This window comes from Bubalus bubalis, chromosome 9 (assembly GCF_019923935.1).
Source record: "Bubalus bubalis isolate 160015118507 breed Murrah chromosome 9, NDDB_SH_1, whole genome shotgun sequence".
Classification (NCBI taxonomy): Eukaryota; Metazoa; Chordata; class Mammalia; order Artiodactyla; family Bovidae; genus Bubalus; species Bubalus bubalis.
In genome coordinates this window covers 94,845,762-94,868,113 of record NC_059165.1, presented here as the reverse complement: position 1 = coordinate 94,868,113, position 22,352 = coordinate 94,845,762, and the positions used below count along the sequence as shown (strand labels likewise).

Sequence of the window (22,352 nt, the reverse complement as noted above, 5' to 3'; positions counted from 1 at the left end):
TCCCAGGGTTATCTTTCCTTACTCCCGTTTTCCTATTTTCCTGCAGTGTTGTTCTCGTCGGTACATTTATTTGGAGAAGCAGTTTACTGACGCAGATCTGAAATCATAAGGCGTTTTCTAATCTCTGCCTTTGCAATTCTGTCCCCTTGACGCTTACGTATGTTATTGAAATACATGGATCTGACATCTGACAACAAGGAAATGATTAAAACGATACAAAGACCATGCCCTGTGCTGTGCTCAGTCATGTTCGACTCTTGCAACCCCACGGACTATAGCCCAGCAGGCTCCTCTGTCCATGGGATTCTCCAGGCAAGAGTACTGGAATGGGTTGCCATTCCCCTCTCCAGGGGAGCTTCCCGACGCAGGGATCGAGCCTGTGGCTCCTGCAGCGGCAGGCGGGTTCTTTACCTTCTGGGCTATATTCGCTGTGATGCCAGCTGTCGGCGTACCGCCCGGGCAAACAGATTTTGGGGCAGAGTCATTGGTGAATGATGACAAGAGTATTGGCTGGTTTTTAATTTTATCTTAAAAAAAATTTTTTTTTTTCTAAGTTCATTCCTCTACTATAATTGAGGCATCAAATCCAGATAACAGTGACAAAGGTGACATTTTTGCATGAGCCCTTACCTGAGTTTCCTGAGGACCATTTCTTTTCAGCCAGCAATCTGTGCAGGTAAGGAGTTTGGACTACATTTTTCTCCAGGAGCATAAAATGCAGCTGCCTGGATTTAAGCCCAAGAATGTTCTGCTTTGTTCTTTTTTTTTTTCTTTAAGATGACTCACCAATAGCAGTTTGCTTTAGTTAGCTCTTATCTTTACAAAACAAGAATAATTTAGAGAAATTCCATCTTGACATTAGATATTAATTTAGAGATGTACCTTATTTATTGGTGGAATAATTAAGCCAGTGTTCCCCCCAGCCAAAAAAACCTTTTAAGTTAAGGTTTATTAAGAATGTTAAGAACTGACTGTAGGCAGTACACCAGCTGCTTAATTAACATAATTAACATCTACTGACTGGGTACTAAAATCTAGCTGTGCCTGACTGCCCTACCCCAGCCTCTTTTTTTCCCTGCAATGTCAGAGTAATATTTTTCTACACATCATGTCCCTATGAGGAAATGATGCTAAACTACTTGAGGGATAATGGGGACAGACTGGCCCACTTCTGCCAGAATAAAGGTCTCACATGAATGTTTCCAGGTAGAGTATGTTTTACGCCACAAAGCATCCCTAACTCTCAGATGTCCTAGAAGGAAAAGGAGCTTTGAACAGTTTTCGTGGAAGAGTGTGGTTTCTCCCCATGCACCCAAGTTTTTCCTTCGTGTGCCATCAAAATTTCCTAATCAGAGGTCACCTCACAATGTGGAAAGAGCCTCCTCCATCTCTCAGAATTCTGGGGCTGGAGGAGCCCCAGGGAAACCAGGTTCTGATCTTGGAAGGCTAGAGACAAGACCACCCACGGCCCCTCCCTCTCTTTCCCCCAACAAACTAGAGGCGGCCCGGCCCACCACCCCAATTCCAAATGGGTAGTGGGATTCCATCTGGTCTGCTTTCAGACACAGAGCTTTAAAACCTGCCAGGAGGAATTTCCCTGGTGATCCAGTGGTTAGGACTCTGAGCATTCAATGCTGAGGGCCAGGGTTCAAACCGTCATCTGGAAACTAAGATCCCACATGCCACAAGCTGCACAGCATGGCCTAGATAGATAGATAAGTAAATAAATAAACCCATAACAAAGGCTGAGCGCCAAAGAATTGATGCCTTTGAACAGTGGAGCTGGAGAAAACTCTTGAGAGTTCCTTGGACAGCAAGGAGATCAAACCAGTCAATCCTAAAGGAAATCAACCCTGAATATTCATTGGAAGGACTGATGCTGAAGCTGAAGCTCCAATACTCTGGCCACCTGATTGGAAGAGCTGACTCATTGGAAAAGACGCTGATGCTGGGAAAGATTGAGGGCAGGAGGAGAAGTGGGCAACAGAGGATGAGATGGTTAGATATCATCACTAACTCAATGGACGTGAATTTGAGCAAACTCCAGGAGATAGTGGAGGACAGGGAAGCCTGGTGTGCTGCAGTCCTTGGGTTTACAAAGAGTCAGACACGACTCAGCAACTGGCCAAACAACAACAAAAATAAATCAAACCTGCCAGGAAAGCCAGGTGGGCCAAGGGCAAGGGCAGACGTGTCTGCCCAGTTCCCAAGGGTGGGGGTGTCTCTGGGCCATGTGAGGGGGTGAGGCAGTCCTCATGAAGTCAGCTAGGGTAACAAGAGAGCCACAGAGACCCCAGGAGAAGTGTGCAAAGGTGACCACGTGTCTTTAAAGTGAAATAACCAAGAACAGGCTGGACAGGCTTGTACCTGACTACTGCAGGCCTCACCCTTGGATGTCTGCCTTTGACCTTCCCAGCAGGGCTGAGATCTGCCTGTGTACCTGTGCCCTGAGCCCAAAGATGGCCAGTGATGTCACACAGAGATGAGTGACACCCGCCCCTTACCCTCATGGGGGTCAAGGTTCAATGAGGCCTGAGTGATGCAGTGAAAGCGGGGGAGGGTAAAGAAACCACCGAAAGGCCTAGACCTTGAGGGTGGGGAGCAGGGCAGGGCAACCCAGAGGGACTCTGGCCTGGCCCCAAAGCTGGCAAAGCAAAGGGGCGCCTGGGCCAGGGTCCTCAAGGCCTCCGAGGGTGGACATGGTGGCAAGAGGTGAGGCCTAGGAAGGGCCCACATCCCAGAGAGTCTGTCCCAAGCAGGCCAAGGACTCAGGACTGCATCCTGAAGCCATGGGGACTACTAGCCAGGTGCGTGGGAAGCCTCGCAGGCAGCAGGTGAGGAGGGACGGGGCTGGCAAGTCTGGGCAGGCAGCCTCTCAAGGAGGTCACAGCCTTGGCCAAACGGCCAGGGCGTGTCTCACGGGTACAGAGGGAGGGCCCTACACAGAGGGGCAGGGGCTCCCGAAGAGCCCAGGGAGGGGCCCCAGGGACAATGGGGGAAAGAAAGGGTGTGTGCAGAGGGGACCCCGCCTCTCCTGGGAAGTGTGTCAAGTCTGAGTTCCCTGGTTGGGGGAGGCCACATACCCCCAGCTCACCAGAGTGCTTTTGGCTCAGTAGAGCTCTTTGAGCTGTTTTTCTTTTGGCTGCAAGTCTTGTGGGATCTTAGCTCCCCTACCAGGGATCGAGCCTGCAGCCCCTGCATTGAAAACACAGGGTCTTTTTTACCCCACTATCAGGATGATTCCAGACAGTCTGCATTGTGATGGGGGGAACAGACTGTGGAAATGGGCCACGGGGGTTGCCCAGCTGCTAATAAGGATCTATCCCAGAATATCCGTTGCTGATGGAAGTGTGTCATGCAGATGTCCATCACAGCTTAATTTATAACCACAGGAAACATCACAACACAACATTAGAGGGGCATGTGCGCTCAATCTCTCAGTCAAGTCTGACTTCTTACGGCCCCCATGGACTGTAGCCCACCAGGCTCCTCTGTCCATGGGACTCTCCAGGACAATACTGGACAGTTCTTCAGGACAGTTCTCCAGGAAAATACTGGAGTGGGTTGCCATTTCCTCCTCCAAGGGATCTCCCCCCCCGCCCCCCCCTCCCAGGGATCAAACCCACATCTCTCATGACATCTCATGTACTGGCAGGTGGATTCTTTACCACTGCGCCACGTGGGAAGCCTATTAGAGGAGTGGTCGTCTCCAATAAGTGATTTTACAGCCATTGCAGAAGATTTCCGTACAAAAGCCATAATACAAGCTTTCCGCAGTGTGTTTCACAGGCTGACAGAATGTTTATGACACATCCTCAGCAGAAAGGTGGGATGCAAAATTGAGTTTGGCAAGAGCTCACCCCCATATGAGGTCCAACTGTGGGGAAAGGTGGTTTTTGCAGATCAGAAATGGTTAACGGTGGGTGACAGCATGACCTCCTCTTTGAAATGAACAGAAATAAAGATGGAAAAGAATGTGCTGAAACAGGAGCGGTGGTTCCGTGTGGTTTGTGGAATCCTGGGCGGTTGCTATTAAGTGTTTAATAATTACAGGAAAGCGACAGTTCCTCACCTGTTACCGTCACCTGTTGCGTAGGGCAGCGCCCCAGGAGAACCTGCTTCCATACCCGCCCACAGGCCTGTCCTGCATGGACACCATCCTGTGCTTTCTTTCCTCCAAGCATCGCTCCCAACCTTCCACCCCTTCCTTTCCAGTCACAGCTGGGCCCCCTTGGTGGGTCTGTCAACCTTCCAGGCATGCCCCACCGGGCCCTTGTGGGGGCCTGGGGCCCCCTGTGTGCCACCCTCTCTGGTACTTTTTAGAAAACCGTGTGGCTTCCTGGGTGCCACTTTGGGGCAGTGAACTCACTGGACTTGGCCGTGGCCCAAGGTAAATGCCCAGGCAGGCCTGGCCGGCCAGCGGCTTAGCCCTCCTGCCTCTGGTTATCACACTGACATTGCTGTGACCTAAGGTGACCCAGCCCTGTGTGCACCACGCTGTTGGTTTACTGAGCTGCTGGCAGGCACCTGGAACGCCCCCCTGGATTTTCACCTGTGCTGCTGCTACAGGTGGGAACTGCCCCACACCCGCCATCTTTGCTGGATCTCTTCGTATTTCCTCTATAGTAATTTCTCCAAGACAGTTTTGTGTTAATTCATCTCTCTGTCTTTATTTACAAACAAAATCTGGGGCAACTTCTCTGCTGCCTGTCATCTGTGAATTTGATAAGCAAGGCTCCTATGGTCTCATCTCAGTCAAGGCCAAGGACAGAGCTCTTTGGCATTCTACTGGAGACCCTCTTTCTATGTAAGATCGGTCCACTGCCAAGCTTGAGTGTTTGTGGACACCCAGTAAATTTTTTAAAATATTTATTTATTTGGCTGTGCCGAGTCTTAGTTGCAGCACACAGGATCTTCATTGCAGCTTGTGGAACCTTTTTAGTTGTGGCATGCGGGCTCTTGTAGCATGTGGGATCTTAGTTCCGTGGCCAGGAATTGAACCCGGGTGGCCCCCTGCATTGGAAGTGCAGAGTCTTAGTCACAGGACCAGCAGGGAAGTGTGGCCCCAGTAAATTTTAAAGTCCCTCAAACTGTGCTCCTGGGTTCTTAATCCCCCTGTGAATTTACAAGGATGTCACAAGGGACTCAGCCAGTACCTAACTTATACCCCAGGGGCCCGTATCCACTCTGTCTCCCCACTATGCCCAGAACCGCCCAGGGACTAGCAGGCCATTTGCTGTAGCGACCATGAACACCTTCTCTCTGTCTACTCTCCTCTAGTGCTGCAGAGCACACCTCTCGGAGTTGTCTTGATTTGTTCCAAGGAACAGGAAACCCATGAATCTCAGCCCATTATGTCCCATGCTCACAGCCCAGAAGGCTTTTTTTTTTTGCCACATATTAACATCAAGCTTGTAAGATTAACTTCCTTCCTCTTTGCCAATCAGGATGGCTTTGCCCTTCTGTCATCTCTGTCCTCCCCAGCTCCCCCAGAGGTGCTCCACACAGGCTCAGCCAGCTGTGTCCATGTCCCACTCGAGCATCGTTCAGTCTAGGGACTTCACTTGGTGCCATCTATGTCCCTGGGCTGTGCTGTGCCTGGCCCTGAGGAGCTGAGGTCAGGTACGCATGCCTAGTCCTGCCTTGAGCCTTGATGATCTTCAAAGTGTGTTGTTTCTGTTCCTTCGCAGTCCAGGGGCCATCTCACCTGCATGGAATGAAGACAGAAACCACAGTAAAGGAGTCTCATTTCTTCTCCATCACGTGGTATTGTGTGGACACACTCTGAGTCCCTTAATGGGATGTTAATAGTCATAAAATACACTAAAAACTTGTCATCTTAACCATCTTAAGGGCACAATTCAGTGGCTGAAAGTACTTTCACAACACAGTGTGACCATTCCCACCATCCATCTCCAGAACTTGAGTCTCAAAATACTGGAACTCCATCCCCATGAAACACTCACTCCCTGGCCCCTCGCCCCGCCCCCACCGCACCGTCCACTTCCTGTCTCTGTGGATCTGACTCCTCCAGGGACCACCTGTGAGTGGGATCAGACCGTGTGTCCTTCTGTGTCTGGTTTCTCTCACTGAGCATCATGTCCCCAAGGCTTATCCACAGTGTGGCAGGCTCAGCATCTCCTTCCTTTTTTTTTTTAAGACTAAAATAAAATCCCAGTGCTATGGATGGACCACATCTCTTTATCCATTCCTCCACCTATAGACACTTGGGTTGCTCCCGCCTCAGCATCACTGTGAATAACGCCACTGCTGAACATGGGTATCCCTAAATAAATATTTTCAATTGCTTGTCTCCTCCCTCTGCCAAGAAGGGCCTGGCCCATTCTAGTCCTTTTTAAACATAACTTGGAGTGCCCACACACATATCTTTTCAAAAATTATTCTTTTGTTTTTAACAAGGCTCAGTTCTTCCTGAACTTAAAAAAAAAAAAATTAACTATTTGTTTGGGATTAGTCTTCAATTTATAAAAAAAATTACAAAGAGAGTACAGAGTTTCCATATATCTCCCACTCAGTTTCCCGATGCTCACATTCCTGCAGGAATTCTTCTTCTTTTTTTTTTTTTTTGTCTTACTTTATTTGCATATTTACTTTAATGCCTTTATTTACATTTATAGAAATATAAATATTCCTAATATTTATTCATGGCTGTGCTGGGTCTTTATTGCTGCACTGAAGCTTTCTCTAGTTGTGGCAAGCGGGGTTACTCTCCAGTTGTGGCACACAGGGCCTTCTCATTGCGGTGGCTTCTCTTATTGCAGAGCACAGGCTTCAGCAGTTGCAGCTCACACACTCCAGAGGGCAGGCTCATTAACTGTGGCACCCAGACTCAGTTGCTCCAAGACATGTGGGATCTTCCCAGAGCAGGGATGGAATCCTTGTCCCCTGCATTGGCAGGTGGATTCCAGTCCACTGCAGGGAAGTCTGAGGTTGGCTCTTTTATCTCAGTACAATGCCTGTGGGACCCACCCTGACTGTTGTGTGTTGTATTCCGTCCTGTGGGTAGACCGAAGTTTGTCTAGCCTTTTACTCAATGAAGGACCCATGTATTGTTTCTAGTTTGGGCCTCAAAGAAGCAGTGAACAGTGGTGCATAGGTGTTTGTCTGGACTGAAGTTTTGCATTCTCTGAGATAAATACCCAGGAATGCAATTGTTTCGTTTTCTTTACAAACCGCCCAATTGTTTTCCAGAGCGACTGCACTCCCTTACATTCTCACCAGACATGTATGAGCAATCCAATTTCTTCACATCCTCACAAGCAATTAGCAGCATCACTGTTTTTTTTATTTTAACCATCCTGGTAGTGATGGTCCCTGGTGGTTTTAGTTTGCATTTCTCTGACGGTTGAGTGATGTTGAACATCATTTCATGTGCTTTTTTTACATCATCATTCAATATCTTCTTCGCTGAAATGTAGTCTTCATCTCTTCAGGTCATTTTTCTAAATGGGTTGTTTGTATTTTTACGATTGGATTTTGAGAGTCCATTATATATTCTAGATGCTAGTCCTTCATCAGGCAGTTTGCAGATATTTCTTCCCACTCTGTAGCCTGTCTTTCCATCCTTTTAAGAGATCTTCCACAAGCAAACATTTTTAATTATGATGAAGAGTTAAAAACATTTTTTTTTCTTTTGTGGATCAGGCTGCTGGTGTCACAGCAAAGAACTCGTCACCATTTCAGCCCCAGTTCCTAAAGATTATCTCCTATGTTAGTTCTGAATAGTTCTGTAGTTCTAAATCTGTGGTCCATTTTGAGTTTTTGTTTGTGAAAAATATGAAGTTTTTAGGTTGAAGTTCATGTTTATGCCCACAGACATGGCCATTTGTCCTTTCTATGTTTAACTTCCAGAATTATCCATAGAGTATATGGAATATTTTGTATGATTGTGATTTGCAAGCATATCACTTGATGGTATAACCCACATGTCCTGTACAATATTTATGCAAAAGATGTGGTATTTGCTACCATATTATCCTTTTGCTATACATGAGGGAGCTTTCAACATGGCTGTCTAAATCACTCAGTATTAAACATTAATTCTCAACTTGCAAATCTTCATTCCAGTACCAGTTAACTGTGGACGGTGATGTTATGGGTTATTTCTACTTTTATACTGTTTTGTGATGCTTAAGTCTTCTGCACACACAGTCAAGAAAATACCACTTTTTTTTTTTTTTTAATAGTGGTGTTTGCTGGTTTGACGTAATTGGGAGTAAGGGGGCTGTGTATTTTGTTAACTGGGTAATTTCAGATCCACAAAGAATGTTCTTTCTGGCTTACACTTCTAAACCACAGTATGCCTTTTTGTTGTTGTTGTTTTCTTTGTCCTTTGAGGCGGGGGGTTAAGATTTGGGGTTTGGCTGTTGGTTTTGTTTTTTGGGGTTGTTGGTTTTTTTTGCCTCCTGCATTTTTTCTTTTTCTTTTTTATGCCGCCTCGGTTGTATAACATACAATGAAGCAAGGCAGAGAAATCAATGAGTTGTCTCAGCATCGATTCAGTCTGTTCTCAGGCAGCCGCCAAGCCTGGAGCTGTGAACTGAAAACCACTTGGCATCAGATTTTCTTAATTGTCTCTGGAACACTCTCCCTGCAGCCTGTGCTTGCTAGAACTCTCTAGAGAGAGGCGGCACTCACAGCCTGGGAGCGAAGTTCTTGCAGACACAAAGAATGGAGGTGGTGGGAGGAGGACCCAGGACCTCACCCAAATGGGAGAAATGGGGGAGCTGTTCTGAAGCCAAGCCTCCAAAACTGCTGGGCGGCTGGGGAAGTCTGGTCCTGCCTAAAGATGCCGCCAGTCTGATCCACTTGCTTGGCCTGCAGTAGAAAACTGCAGGAACATGGTGCCCTGGCCCAGCTGCCTCCCAGAGATGTTTCCAGTTGGTTTCCTATAGAGTGACAGGAGGAATTTGCCATTTAGAATATTGAAAAAATTTTTAAAGTCTAGTTGATTTGCAATGTTGTGTTAGTTTCAGGTGTACTGCAAAATGATTCAGTAATACCAGGTGGATCAGTGGTAAAGAATCCACCCGCCAGTGCAGGAGACTTGGGTTCGATCTCCGGGCTGGAAAGATCCCCTGGAGAAGGAAATGGCCACCCACTCCAGTATTCTTGCCCAGGAAATCCCATGGACAGAGGAGCCTGGTGGGCTACAGTCATGTCATGGGGTTGCAAAAGAGTCAGACACGATTTAGCAACCGAACAACAACAATACATGTATATCTATTCTTTTTCAGATTCGTTTCCATTATTGGTTATTGTAAGATATTGAATATAGGTCCCTATGCTATACAGCAGGGGGGTATATGGTTGTTGGTATAACAACAGGGGGTATATCCTTGTTGGTGAGAATTTAAAATTCTTATTTGGAAGTCAGTGTTTCTAGAAGCCAGTGTGGGTCTAGATTATAGAAGGACAGTTTAAGTCCAATTAAGATGGTCACTTGATGGGTTTCCTTGAAAAATTACTTTCAACAGGTCTGTAACTATTAAGTCATATTCATAGACTTTCCTTGTGGGTCCTTATGATTCCCGCTGGGGCTGATGGGTTCCTGCTGGTGTATCAGGGGATTTATAGACGGCAGCTCACTCGGGAGCCTAAGTGCGATAGAAATTAGCCCCTGTTCACCTGAACTGCGCAGCGTGGGGTCTGTCACCCAAGTAACATCTCAAGGTGGGATCACTTCAGCTCTCACACCAGCTTCGTCACCTGATTTGCTCAGAGACCACTCTTTAAGAAACCAAGACAAAACAGGGGTTTTTGTTTTTGTGGTTTTAGCAGCAAGGACATTTTTAAAAGTGGTTACGTTATTTGCTTTTATTCATTGAAGAACATTAGGAGGGATATGATTCATAACCCAGGGTGTGTGGGTGCTAAGTTGCTTCTGCAACCTGGTGGACTGTGTAGCCCTCCAGGCTCCCCTGTCCATGGGATTCTCCAGGCAAGAATACTGGAGTGGGTTGCCATGCCCTCCTCCAAGGCAACTTCCCAACCCAGGGATCGAACCCTTGTCTGTTGTGTCTCCTGCATTTGCAGGCCGAATCTTTACCGTCTGAGCCACCAGGCTTAGGATATATACCTGTATTATATGACCGGTCTGAGGCTCTCCCACCCGGAAGCCCAACCCAGGGTAGCATCTTTTTTTATTATTATTATTGATTTTCTTTGGAGTACAGTTGCTTTATGATGTTGTGTCAGTTTCTGCTGTACTGCACAGTGACTCAGCCGTATGTTTACATATATCCCCTCTTTTTTGGATTTCCTCCCCATTTAGGTAACCACAGAGCACTGAGTAGAGTTCCCTGTGCGGTAGGTTCTCATCAGTTAGCGATTTTATACCTACTGTCAATAGAGTGTATATATGTTAATCCAAAGCTTCCAGTTCATCCTGCCTCACCCCTTTCCCCTTTGATATCCATCCATTTGTTCTGTATGTCTGTGTCTATTTCTGCTTTGCAAATAAGATCATCTACACTATTTTTCTAGATTCCAGGTTTGAAAAAAAAAAAAAATTCCTGAGAACGGACTGCTGTCTGTGTTTGTGGCTGAGAACAGGGTGTGTTTTTTCCTCCGGGCCGAGAACTTTTTCCATTTTCACCATTCACTTCTCTTTGTTGTCCCTCCCTCTCCTCTGGGTCCCCTCCACGGTGGATGGGAGGCCACAGTGGGCCAGGAGCACACCGGTCGATGGCACCTCTCAGCGGCGGGCAGAGGGTGCTAATTAAGCTCCCGGGTGGCTCCCATGGCAGTGCGGACAGCACCGCCCAGATCCCAGCGCCCGGCCACTGCTCACCTGCCCCACCGTAGCTGTGCTGGTGTAGGAGAACACGATGGCAGGATAATTACAGATTCCTGGCTGTCTTAGAGTCAGGGACAGCAAGATTCACTCACAGTGGGTGTCAAGCCTACAGATCCCTTGGCTCCCTCTCCTCCTGCAGAAAGATGGCCCTTCTTCTCAGTTTACCCATTAACCAAGATGCAATGCACATATCATACAATCCACCAATTTCAGTGTGCGATGCAGTGGCTTTTAATGTTCTCAGAGTCACTGCAATCAATTTTATTGATTTAAAAAAATGTTTTAATTAAAAACTGTTTCTTTGGCCACACCACATGGCTTTCAGGATCTTAGTTCCCCAACCAGAGATCGAACCCCAGGCCCAGGACAGTGAAAGCGCCAATTCCTAACCACTGGATCATCAGGGAAATTCCCCCTTCTCATTTTTTTTTTTTTGTGTGTGCAGTCAAGTTTAGACCCCCCAGAAGAAACCCCATACCCATGAGCTGTCACCCTCCAATCTCCCCCAGTCCTGTTGTGCTTAGGCGCTTCAGTCATGTCCAGCTCTTTTTAATCCTATGGACTTTCACCCACCAGGCTCCTCTGTCTGTGGGATTTTCCAGGCAAGAATACTGGAGTGGGTTGCCATGCCCTCCTCCAGGGGTTCTTCCCAACTCAGGGGTCGAACCCAGGTCTCCCACATTGCATGCAGAATCTTTACCGTCTGAGCCACCAGGGAAGCCCCCAGTCCTAGGCACCTGTTAATCTGCTTTCTGCCTTTGTAGATGGGCTTATCCTGCATGTTTCCTAGAGACAGGATCCTGCACTGAGAGATCTTACGTGCCTGACTTTCACCCAGCAGGGTTTTTCCCAGGTCCATCCACATAGGAGCATGTTTCAACCTTTCGTTCCTTCTTTGGCTGAGTATCTCGTATTCCACTGTATGGACGGACGACATTATTTTTGGATTCCATGTTTGCAGATTCACCTCCTGTAACCTTCGAATCAGTACTTGTGCGGTGTTCACAATCACGTGCAGAGATAGTTGAGGTGAAAAATGTGAGTCACTTAGGAGTTCCCTGGTGGTCCGGTGACTAAGGCTCCAGCCTTACCGTTTTGAAGAGTACAATCCAGCGGCATTAAGTACATTCACAGTGTCAGGCAACCATCACCACCATCCATCTCCTAAACTCTCTTCATTTTCCCCAATTGAAACTCTGTCCATGTTAAACAAAACTCCTCATTTCCCTCCCCCACCCCGGGAACCCACCTCAGCCCATCCTGCATTCTGTCTCTGGGAGTCTGACTCCTCTTGGGACCTCCTAGAAGAGGAATCTGACCATCTTTGTCCTTTCATGTCTGACTTACTTCACTGAGCATTGTGTCCTCACATTTTGTCCACATTACAGCAAGTGTCAGAATTTCATTCCTTTTTCTAGTTGAGTAAAATCCTGTGAAACAGTGATTTCTCGGTGCCTACTTTGTGAGAGACCCTTCCTCCCTCCTACCAAGGAGACAGACAGCAATGAGAGTAAATGAGTAAATCATGGCATACATTGTCGGGGCCAACTCAGCATTGTGTTACCTGGAATTTTGTCCCTTCTCCCCTTCTGAGAGTCCAGGGGTACCTGGGATCCCTAAGCAAGACCAAGATGGAAGAACCTCAAAGTGTCTTCCCAACACCCCAAGGAGGCTCTGATTCCACTTACTGTAGATTTAGTGTTATCCATCATTTTCTAAAAGTTCTCTGGAAGCCGTGATTCTTCAAGGGTGTTCCCAGTTACCTTTTCTTCTGTGGGCTGTTCGATTACAGCAGAATCCATCCGACTTCAGGCAGGACCTTGGGTCACAGGAACAGCCTACCAGCCACACCAGGACACTGGGCAAAGGCTTTGTCTCTGCGTTCGTCCCGTTTGTACGTCCAGATAGATCATAATTGCCGAGGTGGAGTTCACTGGGTGTAGAAATGCCGGGAAGCACTTGCTAGGGACCGTGGAGGCCTCGGTTTACAATTTTCACCTTTGCCAAACAGGTGTTGGTATATGAGCGACAGTTCGGTCACCTGTGTCTACCACGATAACAGGCACCATTAGCCATTTACGATCTCCATGTCAGGACGTCTGAGATCACCGAGCACATGGCACCACCCAGTCTCCGTGCTGCTCAGAACCAGAATCCCAACTACTTTCCTCAAGTGACATAGAGAAACCAGGGGACGGGGAAGGGGTGCGTTGGGGACCCAGGAGCCAGATCTAGAATGCCAGTGGTCAGATTTCTTTTAAAGGCTGCTGTTTGTCTTAGAGCAAAGCTTTTAAATGTGGCTTTCACCCTAAGAATAAATAAATTAGCCAAGCAGCCCGTCCCAAGTAGGCTTGACTTACATGGTGGATTTGTCAAAAAAGAGGCAGCAAAAAATCAGCCTAATTAATGACAGCCTGGCTTTCTAAGAGCTGCATTTTTCCATCAGTGAGGGAGGGATCAGCGGGTACCGTGCATCTAAATGTTCAACACTTTTTTTTCCCTGTACATATTTTTATTTTTGGCTATGCTGGGTCTTTGTTGCTGCTCAGGCCTTTATCTAGTTGCAGCGAGGGAGGCTACTCTCCAGTTTCGGTGCTCCAGCTTCTCACTGTGGTGGCTTCTCTTGTCCCGGAGCACAGGCTCTAGGCACGCACGCTTTGGTAGTTACAGCACATGGGCTCAGTACTTGTGGCTTCCAGGCCCTAGAGCAGTGGCTCAGTAGTTGTGTGGCACAGGGTTAGTTGCCCCATCACTTGTGGGATCTTTCCGGACCAGGGATCGAACCCCCGTCCCCTGCATTGGCAGGTGGATTCTTAACCACTGTACCACCAGAGAAGTCCTTCAATACATATTTTTAAATTAAAAAAGGTAAAAATTACATTTGCACTTTTAAAACATTAATTCTAGCATCACATTTTTAAAAAATAATTTGAAATTATTTTAATTTCAAATTTCTCTTGGTCTCTTACTTGTGTTCAACATCCTTTTCACTTGACATCCAGTCTCTTGCTAGATTTCTGGTTTTGTTGTTATTGTTTTTTATTGTGTGTGTGTGTGTGTGTATTGTGTTTGGGGGGGTGTGTGTCCAAAATCCAGTATAATCATGACTTCAAGTATAGTTATAATAGATCAGTACTCGCCCATAGATTGTGACCTTAAAGTAACATGCAAGGCACTGCTAGTAACAAGTGTGAAAAAATTATAGATTTGAATCAGGTCATCTTGTGCGTATATCATGGGCTTTCATTTATCAAATATAAGTGGCATTGGGCTTCTTAATTGTCAGTGTCCTTATTTATCAAGGTGAAGATAAGATTGCCTACTTTCACACTTACTGAGAGGATTGAATGAATTCACATATGAGTAGAACACATTCAAGTTTATGATCTGTGGCAGGGTTGGGGGGGATAAGTTGCTATCAACAGTAACATCCCAACTCTGCAATTAACGAGCTGATGAGCACAGACAGCCCTGCTGGGCCCCTGTTGTGTGTTTGGTTGGTTTCCGATCACCTCCTACTATAGGATCAGAGCCTCAGATTCTGTTAGCAATTACGAGCATCAGAGACCCAGTGGTCTCCACATCTCAGAATCACCCTGACAGCTGGTCTCAGATTAATTACAATCGCGTGTGTGATGTCGGTACGAGTTCCCTAGTCTGTGATCCTAAGATTCTCTGTGGCGGATATAAGCTGATCCTTACTATCTGCCCCCTCTCCCCACCAAGACAGAAAGGGTCTGGAGTGGGGGAGTTGCCGTTTTGTTGGTGTTTTACCCAAGGAGAAAATCCTGTGCGATTTCCACACTGAATGGTCACAGTGGGGACCCACTTCCTGCCCTCCAGACCCACGGCTTCAGCCAATACAGTAAGAGAACCAGCTTGCCATTTCTAGAAGGATCCCACCCCCCTCCTCCAGGGTATAAAAACAGCACAGAGCAGCCGAGTCTCAGTGCCCAGAGCGTGACCATGGGGAACGGGCATTCCAAGAGCGGCGACAGGGAGGGCGCGCCCCGCAGCCGCCCTGAGCTCTCCTTCTACGGCTCTCTCCCTAGGAAGTGGAGCGAGAGCATCTTCCTGGACAACGAGCTGCTGACCTCCAAGATCCTGTCGGCGCTGCGGCCCCAGTCGGAGCAGGGCCTCCCGACGGGCCACCTGCGCTACCCCGCCCACTTCCTCAGCACCCACTCTGTCTTTGCCTCCGTCGCAGCATCCCTGAAGGAGCACCCGAGGGCCACCCTCCTGTCCGATGGCAGCCCGCGCCCAACCAGGAATGTCGGCATGACGGTCTCGCAGAAGGGGGGTCCACAGCCAGCACCCAGCCCAGCGGGAACCGGGACAAGACTCGGGTGAGTGAGGTACCCCCTTTGCCACCAGGAGCTGGTGAAGGGAGGAAGTGGGTAGGTGGGGAGGCTTCCTCAGGGACCCCTCGGACAGCCTCTCCAGAAGGAGACCCTCGGCAGGACCACACCACCAAAAGGCAAGATTCCCATTAACACCTGCCTGGGAGATTCACTCCTCTTCCTTTTTCAAAAACGGTGTGTTCTGCACTGTTATATTTTAAATGGATAACCAACAAAGACCTACGCTATAGCACAGAAAGCTCTGCTCAGTGTTATGTGGCAGCCTGGATAGGAGAGGGGTCTGAGGGAGAATGGATACATGTATATGTATGACTGAGTCCCTTCAACTGTTCACCTGAAACCATCACGACGTTGTTAATCAGCTATACCCCAATACAAAATAAAAAGTTCAAAAGGGAAGGGGAAAAAAAAGGTGTGTTCTGGGGTCCCCAGCCACTTGGAGCCAATTTGCCTCCTGCTCTTGAAGAACCCTTGGACAGGGCTCCTTTCCGTCCTGCAGACCAGGCAGGAAGCCTGCTGGGGTCGCTGCGGAGTCTGTATCGTATTATTTATGCTTTAGACTGGTTTTCCTAGGGCTTCCAGGTGGTTCTCGAAGTGCTGCATTCAGCAGCGTTCAAGTAGAAAACCTCATGTTAAAAAAAAATGTCGCTGCATGAGTCGGTGGGACAAGAAGCTGATCTTCTTTTCCCCTAGAAAGGATTCTCCCTCTAGTCTGGACTGGGAATGAAGCTGTGTCCACCCTGCTCTGGCTGGAAAGAATTCTGGGGATTCCATGAGGGCACCAGTGGCTAGGAAAGAAAGCATTTAATTAATACGCCTGTAGAGTGTACTTGGGTGGCTTCCCTGATGCTCAGATGGTAGAGAATCTGCCTATAATGCAGGAGACCGGAGTTTGATCCCTGGATCGGGAAGATCCCCTGGAGAAGGGAATGGCAACCCACTCCAGCATTCTTACCTGGAGAATACCATGAACAGAGGAGCCTGGTGGCTACAGTCCAGGGCGTTTCAAAGAGTTAGACACGGCTGAGTGACTAACACTTTAACTCACTTTTTCATAGAATGTACTTGAACATTAAATTAGTTTTGGTGGCAGATACAGAGAACAAACTAATGTTGCCAGTGGGGAGAGGCAAGATAGGGGTGAGGAATTAAGAGGCACAAACTACTACGTACAGAATAGATGAGCTACAGGGATGTATTGTATAGCACAGGAGATATAGCCAATATTTTATAATAACTATAAACAGAATATAACCTTTAAAAGTTGAGTCAAAAAAATTCTGATTCACTGTTATGCACCCATAACTTACATAATATTGTACATCAACCATACCCCCTCCCCCCCACCAAAAAAAAGTTAGTTTGATGGAAGAGCTCGTCATGTCACATTCACAGGTAGTCTCCTAATTTTCAAAAATGATCTGTGACAAGGACTTCCCTGGTGGTCCAGTGGTTAAGACTGGGCGCTTCCACGGCATGGGGTGCAGGTTCAGTCCTGGTCAGGGAACTAAGATCCCACAAACCACGCAGCACAGCCAGAAAAAGAAAGGAAAAAAACAGGTTTATGACAAAGTTAAGCCTTATATTGACATCCAGAAAGTTCTCAAATAGTATCTACTCAAATCAAGTAACAACCTGGTTTGCTCTTATAGACTGTGTGTGTGTATGAGTGTGTGTGTGTGTGTGCACTTAATTCAAGTTTTTTAAAGTTGTGTTTATGTCTGTTTAGACCACTCACAGGAGAGATGGATGAAGCTGACACACTGTTTGCGAAGCTCAAGCAGGCGGCCGATGACTCGCTTTTCCTTACATCTTCCAGCACTGAGCCCATCTTTATAGAAGGTACCATCGCCGCGATCCTTCCCCGGGTGTCACGTGGGCTCCAGTCTCTGGGAGGCATCGAGACCCACGTGCGGGCGTCCAGGGGACGAGGGCGGAGGGTAGCCCCCGAGCCAGCCAGGCCCCAGCCGCCAAGCAGCAGCCTCCTGTCCTTCCCTCAGACCCCTACACTGCCTCGCTGAGAGGCGAGGTCGAAGCGGACGCCCACGAGTTCGAGGCTGAGTCCTGGAGCCTCTCTGTGGACCCCGAGTATGTGAAGAAACAGAAGAGGGAGGTGGTGAAAAGGCAGGACGTGCTTTATGGTAAGGAGGCCTGCGCACCTTCTCTTTCTTCTTTTCTTGTTTTTTTTTTTTTTAATTGATTCCACTGGGGAGCCAGGGCTCCACTGTCGATCCTCCCTGAGACCACGTGGCGCCCTACACTTGCTCCCCTCATCCCAGGGCAACTGGGCCTTCCGGGCCAGGGATGGGGTGGCCGGGCAAGACTTTCTGAGAATCAGTCCCCGGGGAGGGGAATGACCCAATGCCCAGTCCTGAGTCATCCCCACCTTGCTGGTGACCCCGAGGGAGAAGACCACCCAGGCCCATCCCAGCCGTCCCCAGTCAGATGACCGCAGACAGGCCCAGACAGAGCCGCAATGGGGCTCTGAAGGCGGGTCCGTCCATCTAAAAGTGACCATAACACCGGCTCCCAGGTGGGCACCTCTTCCCAGTAACCATCAAAGAAGCTGGCCGTGAGCAGCCACTCTCCTGAGACCGGATGTCGTGGTCACCATGGAAACCATAGCTCCCAGCCACTGCCCACACCTGGGCTGGTGCTCCCGGCAGGTCCCTCCAGGCCCCCCTCCCTGCAGCTCAGTGGTGACCACTCACCACTCAGTGGACACTCACCTCCTTCCACGTTTTACACACTCAGCTCCCTGCCAGGGCCAGAGCAAGTGGAGGTATGGGCAAGGAGGAGAGCCCGGGCCAGCCAGGGGTCCTGCAGACAGGGCCGGTGGGGGGCAGCAGTCCACCACTTCCATCTGGACAGCCCTTTGCCTTGCTGTCTCCACAGCTGGACAAGCACAGAGTCCTTCCAGCCCCATGGCTGGCAGCCCTGGAATGGGCCGATGCTATTAAGCTTTTCCTTAAACTTTTTATTTTAAATTGGAGTATAACTGATTAACAGGGTTTTCTGATGGCTCAGTGGTTAGGAATCTGCCTGCCAAGCAGGAGACGTGGGTGTGATCCCTGGGTTGGAAAGATCCCCTGGAGAAGGATATGGCTGACTACCCACTCCAGTATTCTTGCCTGGGAAATCCCACGGACAGAGGAGCAGAGCCTGGCGGGCTACAGTCCATGGGGTCAGAAAAGAGACACAATGTAGTGGCTAAACAACAGCAATAGCCAGTGAACAGCATGGTGATAGTTTCAGGTGGACAGCATCAGGAATCAGCCGTACGCGTACATGTATCCTGCTGACTTCTGTTTCGTCTCTGTCAGATTCAAGACCTTAAGTTAAACAACAGAAAAACTTCATCACAAAATTTAATCTTTCTTTGCTTTCAACGTGAATTAAAAATCCTCCCTTGAGCTTCACTTTTCCCATGAGTTACCGTCTGGGGCGAGTCTCTGACACAGCACCAGCGTGTGAGTTTCCCATCCCAGGGAGGGATGTCCATCAGAACAGTCTTGTTTCAAGCAGCCTGAAAACGTCTTCAGTTGACATTAGACAGAAAACCCTCCTGTGAAGTTGAGGTCTCGGCATACATCCAGTCCTCCCTTTCCTGGTGTGTGTCCACCTCCTTAAGCTGGGCCCTGGGCAGTGCTGGGCCAAGGAGGACGGGAGGCCTGGCCCTTGGGAGGTCAGATGACCATGATGAGGGCTTCGAGGAAAGCTGAGAGGCCAGACTGGCCCATAGTGAGACGAGGGAGGGCCCAGCCGGGGTGTCTACCTGTGTCGCTAATTCCCACGTCCCCGTCCCCTCAGAGCTGATGCAGACGGAGGCCCACCATGTGCGGACGCTCAAGATCATGCTCAAGGTCTACTCCCGGGCCCTGCGGGAGGAGCTGCAATTCAGCCCCAAGGCCGTCAGCCGCCTGTTCCCAGGCGCGGACGACCTGCTGGAGGTGCACAGCCACTTCCTGTGTCGGCTGAAGGAGCGCCGCCTGGAGTCGCTGGAGGAGGGCAGTGCCCGCAACTACATCATCCGGAAGATCGGGGACCTCCTGGTTCAGCAGGTGGGTATGGCCAGACCCACCCGCACCTCACTCTGTCCTTCTGTGTGCTGAGAGCCCAGCCCCCGAGGACGGTGGTCCTGGCCTCTCACAGCTGCCCATCTGAGGCAGGGGAGCTCAGAAACAGAAGCCTGAACAGCAACATGCTTGTTGAGACACCGTCCAGCGTATATGCTGTGCTTTTGTTTGGCCAGTTGGTTGGCCGGTTTTTACTTTTTTTTTGGTCTTGACACCTGCGTGGTGTTTGGACCACTGCCATGGATGGCAGGGCCATTGACCCCAAACTGACTTTTGAGTGGACTTCTGGGCCGAGCCGAGATTTACAGAGGGGACCCAGGACCCCTAATCTGCCCTTGAAGCACCCGGACCATGCAAGTCACCTAACTAAGGAGAAGACAACCCTTTCATGAAAGGAAGACCCTTTTCACCTCTGAATTTTTTCTGACATTCTCTCGCTTAAATGTATTCTTCCTGGTCGGACTTCAGGGTGTTTTACAAGCGCCTGTGACATGCAGAAGTTTTCTCCTTTGCCCTTTCGGTGCCCTGTTAATGAGATACCATATGCCAAAGCACTTTGTTTGGGGCCAGCGAGCCAGACAAGAGAGTGAAACCCCAAGTCAGGTCAATCTGTGGTTTAGCAGACTCAGGCGAACGAGGTGAAGACGTTCCCCAGCAGTTTCCATGTTTCCCCTAGTAACAGGTCCACGCCTCTCCTCAGTTTTCAGGTGAAAACGGAGAGAGGATGAAAGAAAAATACAGCGTCTTTTGTAGCGGTCACAACGACGCCGTCAGTCACTACAAGTTGCTGCTGCAGCAAAACAAGAAATTTCAAAACTTGATCAAGGTAAAAAAAAAAATTATTTCTTTATATTAAAAACGTATTCTCTTTGCAGTAGGTGGGTTTTTTGGTTTGTTCATGGGGCGCAGTTTTGTTTTGTTTATTTTTGTTTTCCCCACAAAACTGGAGGCATTTAGAGAGCTTTATAAAGGACTTGTTACAAAATAGTGATTTTCCCAGGTTCTACCTCATTTTTAACCACAGAGTCATTTAGAACAGGGCCATGAAAGGTCTGGAAAATCCCCGGGTGTAAAGCACAGCAGGCGTGGTTTTTGTTTCCACCACAGCAGGGTGGCCCCTGAGATGCCACTCAGTGGGTGACCACCGTCCTTCAGACTGTCAAGGGAACACGAGTGTCATCACACGGGCCTCCTTGCCCCTCCGGAGCCACCTCCCCTGCCTCAGATGTTCTAGCAGATACAAGGCCTGCAAGCCTTTGCCCCTCTCTGTCCTCCAGCCGTCTGCTCCCCGCTCGTCCCCATCAGCCCATGGAATGACCCACACCTGTCCTCTGCCTGACAGCATGTGGGTGCTCAGGGCCCAGGAGCCAAGACCCCTGCCTGCTGCGTCCTGGGAGGTGCTCCTGGGCCAAGGCCATGGGGCACCGTCAGCATGTGCCCTGCAGCAGAAGCCCCAAAACAGCTCCATGTCTGCAGCCTGTGCCGCAAATGACACCCAGTAAATAACGGGCTAGAGTGAAGGGCAGAGAGTCATTAAATTTCACTCCATTGTCCCGGCAGCAGACCGATGGGACAGGGAGAGGGTCGTCTAGTGGTCTGAATTCATCTGGTGATGAGCACGGGGCCAGGCCGCCTGACGTCCTGAACCAGAAGCCCCTCGCAGGTGGGGGTTTCCCACGAGACAGAAGGAAACAGAGCCAAGTCTCAGGTCTCTGTCCCATCCCCTCCCGTGCTCTTAGAAACTGGCTCCCAGGACCTCCCTGGCAGTCCAGTGGTTAAGACTCCACGCTTCCGATGCAGGGGGCGCAGGTTTGATCCTAGTCAGGGTAATTAAGATCCCACATGCCACCGTGGCACAGTCAAAAATACAATGGTTCCTGGCCTTCCTAAAACACAAAGCAGAGCAGTGGGGACAGACAAGCAGAAGGAAGCACAGGAAGCTGCCCTCAGCCCCCACCAAGAGGTGGCTTCAGGGCTTTCCCTGGCCGTCCGGTGGTTAGCACTTGCCACTTTCACTGCTGTGGACCTGGATTCAATCCCTGATTGAGGAACTGAGATTCCACAAGCTGCACAATTCAGCCAAAAAAAAGAAAGGATGGCTTCAGATGATCGCCTCTTTGGGCTCTTAGCCAGAAGCATGCACCAGCAGCCACCAGGGAGCTACTGCAGGGACCAAGGCCCAGCTACATCAGAAGGCCTTGGCAGCCATCAGCAGTGTTAGGGTCTGCACATGTGCACGTGTGTGTGTGGACAGCTCTCCGCTGATTCCCCAAATCCACACCAGCTAGTTTCTTCCTCATGGCTTTTGCAGAGCCCTGCATTTTACAGCAAGTGAGTCAACCTCTGGCTCCTTGGCCTTTCTGTAATAGAGCAGGCACTCATTGCTTTCTTTTTTTAATTTTTTATTTAGTTAGTTATTTTTGGCTGTGCTGGGTCTTCATTGCTGCATGCGGGCTTTCTCTGGTGGCAAGCGGGAGCTACTCTTCATTGCAGTGCATGGGCTTCTCACTGCAGTAGCTTCTTTTTGAGAAGCATAGGCTCTAGGGTGGATGGGCTTTAGTAGTCACAGCATGTGGGCTCAGTTGCTCCATGGCATGTGGAATCTTCCCGGACCAGGGTTCAAATCGGTGTCCCCTGCATTGCAAGGTGGACTCTCAACCACCGGACCACCAGGGAAGCTCGGTTCCTGCTTTCAAGTGTCTGCTGAAGCAACAAAGAAAAGGTCCCCATGAACTGATAAAGGAAAGGGACCCAGCCCCCCGTGTCCCACCCTGAACGATTTGGCAGGAAATAGATGCCCATACGGCATGGCTTTGTCTTCTCCATTTCACAGAGAATCGGCAACTTCTCCATCGTGAGGCGGCTCGGCGTGCAGGAGTGTATCCTCCTGGTCACCCAACGCATCACCAAGTACCCCGTGCTGGTAGAGCGAATTATCCAGAATACAGAAGGTATGCCAGCCCTCCTGCCTTGCCTGTCCATGCTGGGTGGGGAGGAGGGTCTCAGTCTCCACGCCCCCTGTCCTAACGGTGGATTAGACAGTCTGCTCTGCAATCTGTCCTGGATTCAGCCAGGCTCAGCGATCATTAATTGAGC

General features: G+C 49.2%; 1 protein-coding gene across 5 annotated transcripts in view; it reads left to right on the top strand.

Moving 5' to 3' along the window:
• ARHGEF18 (Rho/Rac guanine nucleotide exchange factor 18) overlaps positions 1–22,352 on the top strand; it is a 101,634-nt gene that overhangs the window by 65,021 nt on the left and 14,261 nt on the right. For all 5 annotated transcript variants that reach the window (XM_044948094.2, XM_006046792.4, XM_006046791.4 and 2 more), the window contains 6 exons: positions 15,027–15,165; positions 16,910–17,022; positions 17,181–17,321; positions 18,991–19,241; positions 19,957–20,082; positions 22,090–22,207. In XM_044948094.2, the coding sequence (XP_044804029.2) occupies positions 15,027–15,165; positions 16,910–17,022; positions 17,181–17,321; positions 18,991–19,241; positions 19,957–20,082; positions 22,090–22,207 (888 nt within the window). The remainder of the gene's footprint in view (positions 1–15,026; positions 15,166–16,909; positions 17,023–17,180; positions 17,322–18,990; positions 19,242–19,956; positions 20,083–22,089; positions 22,208–22,352) is intronic.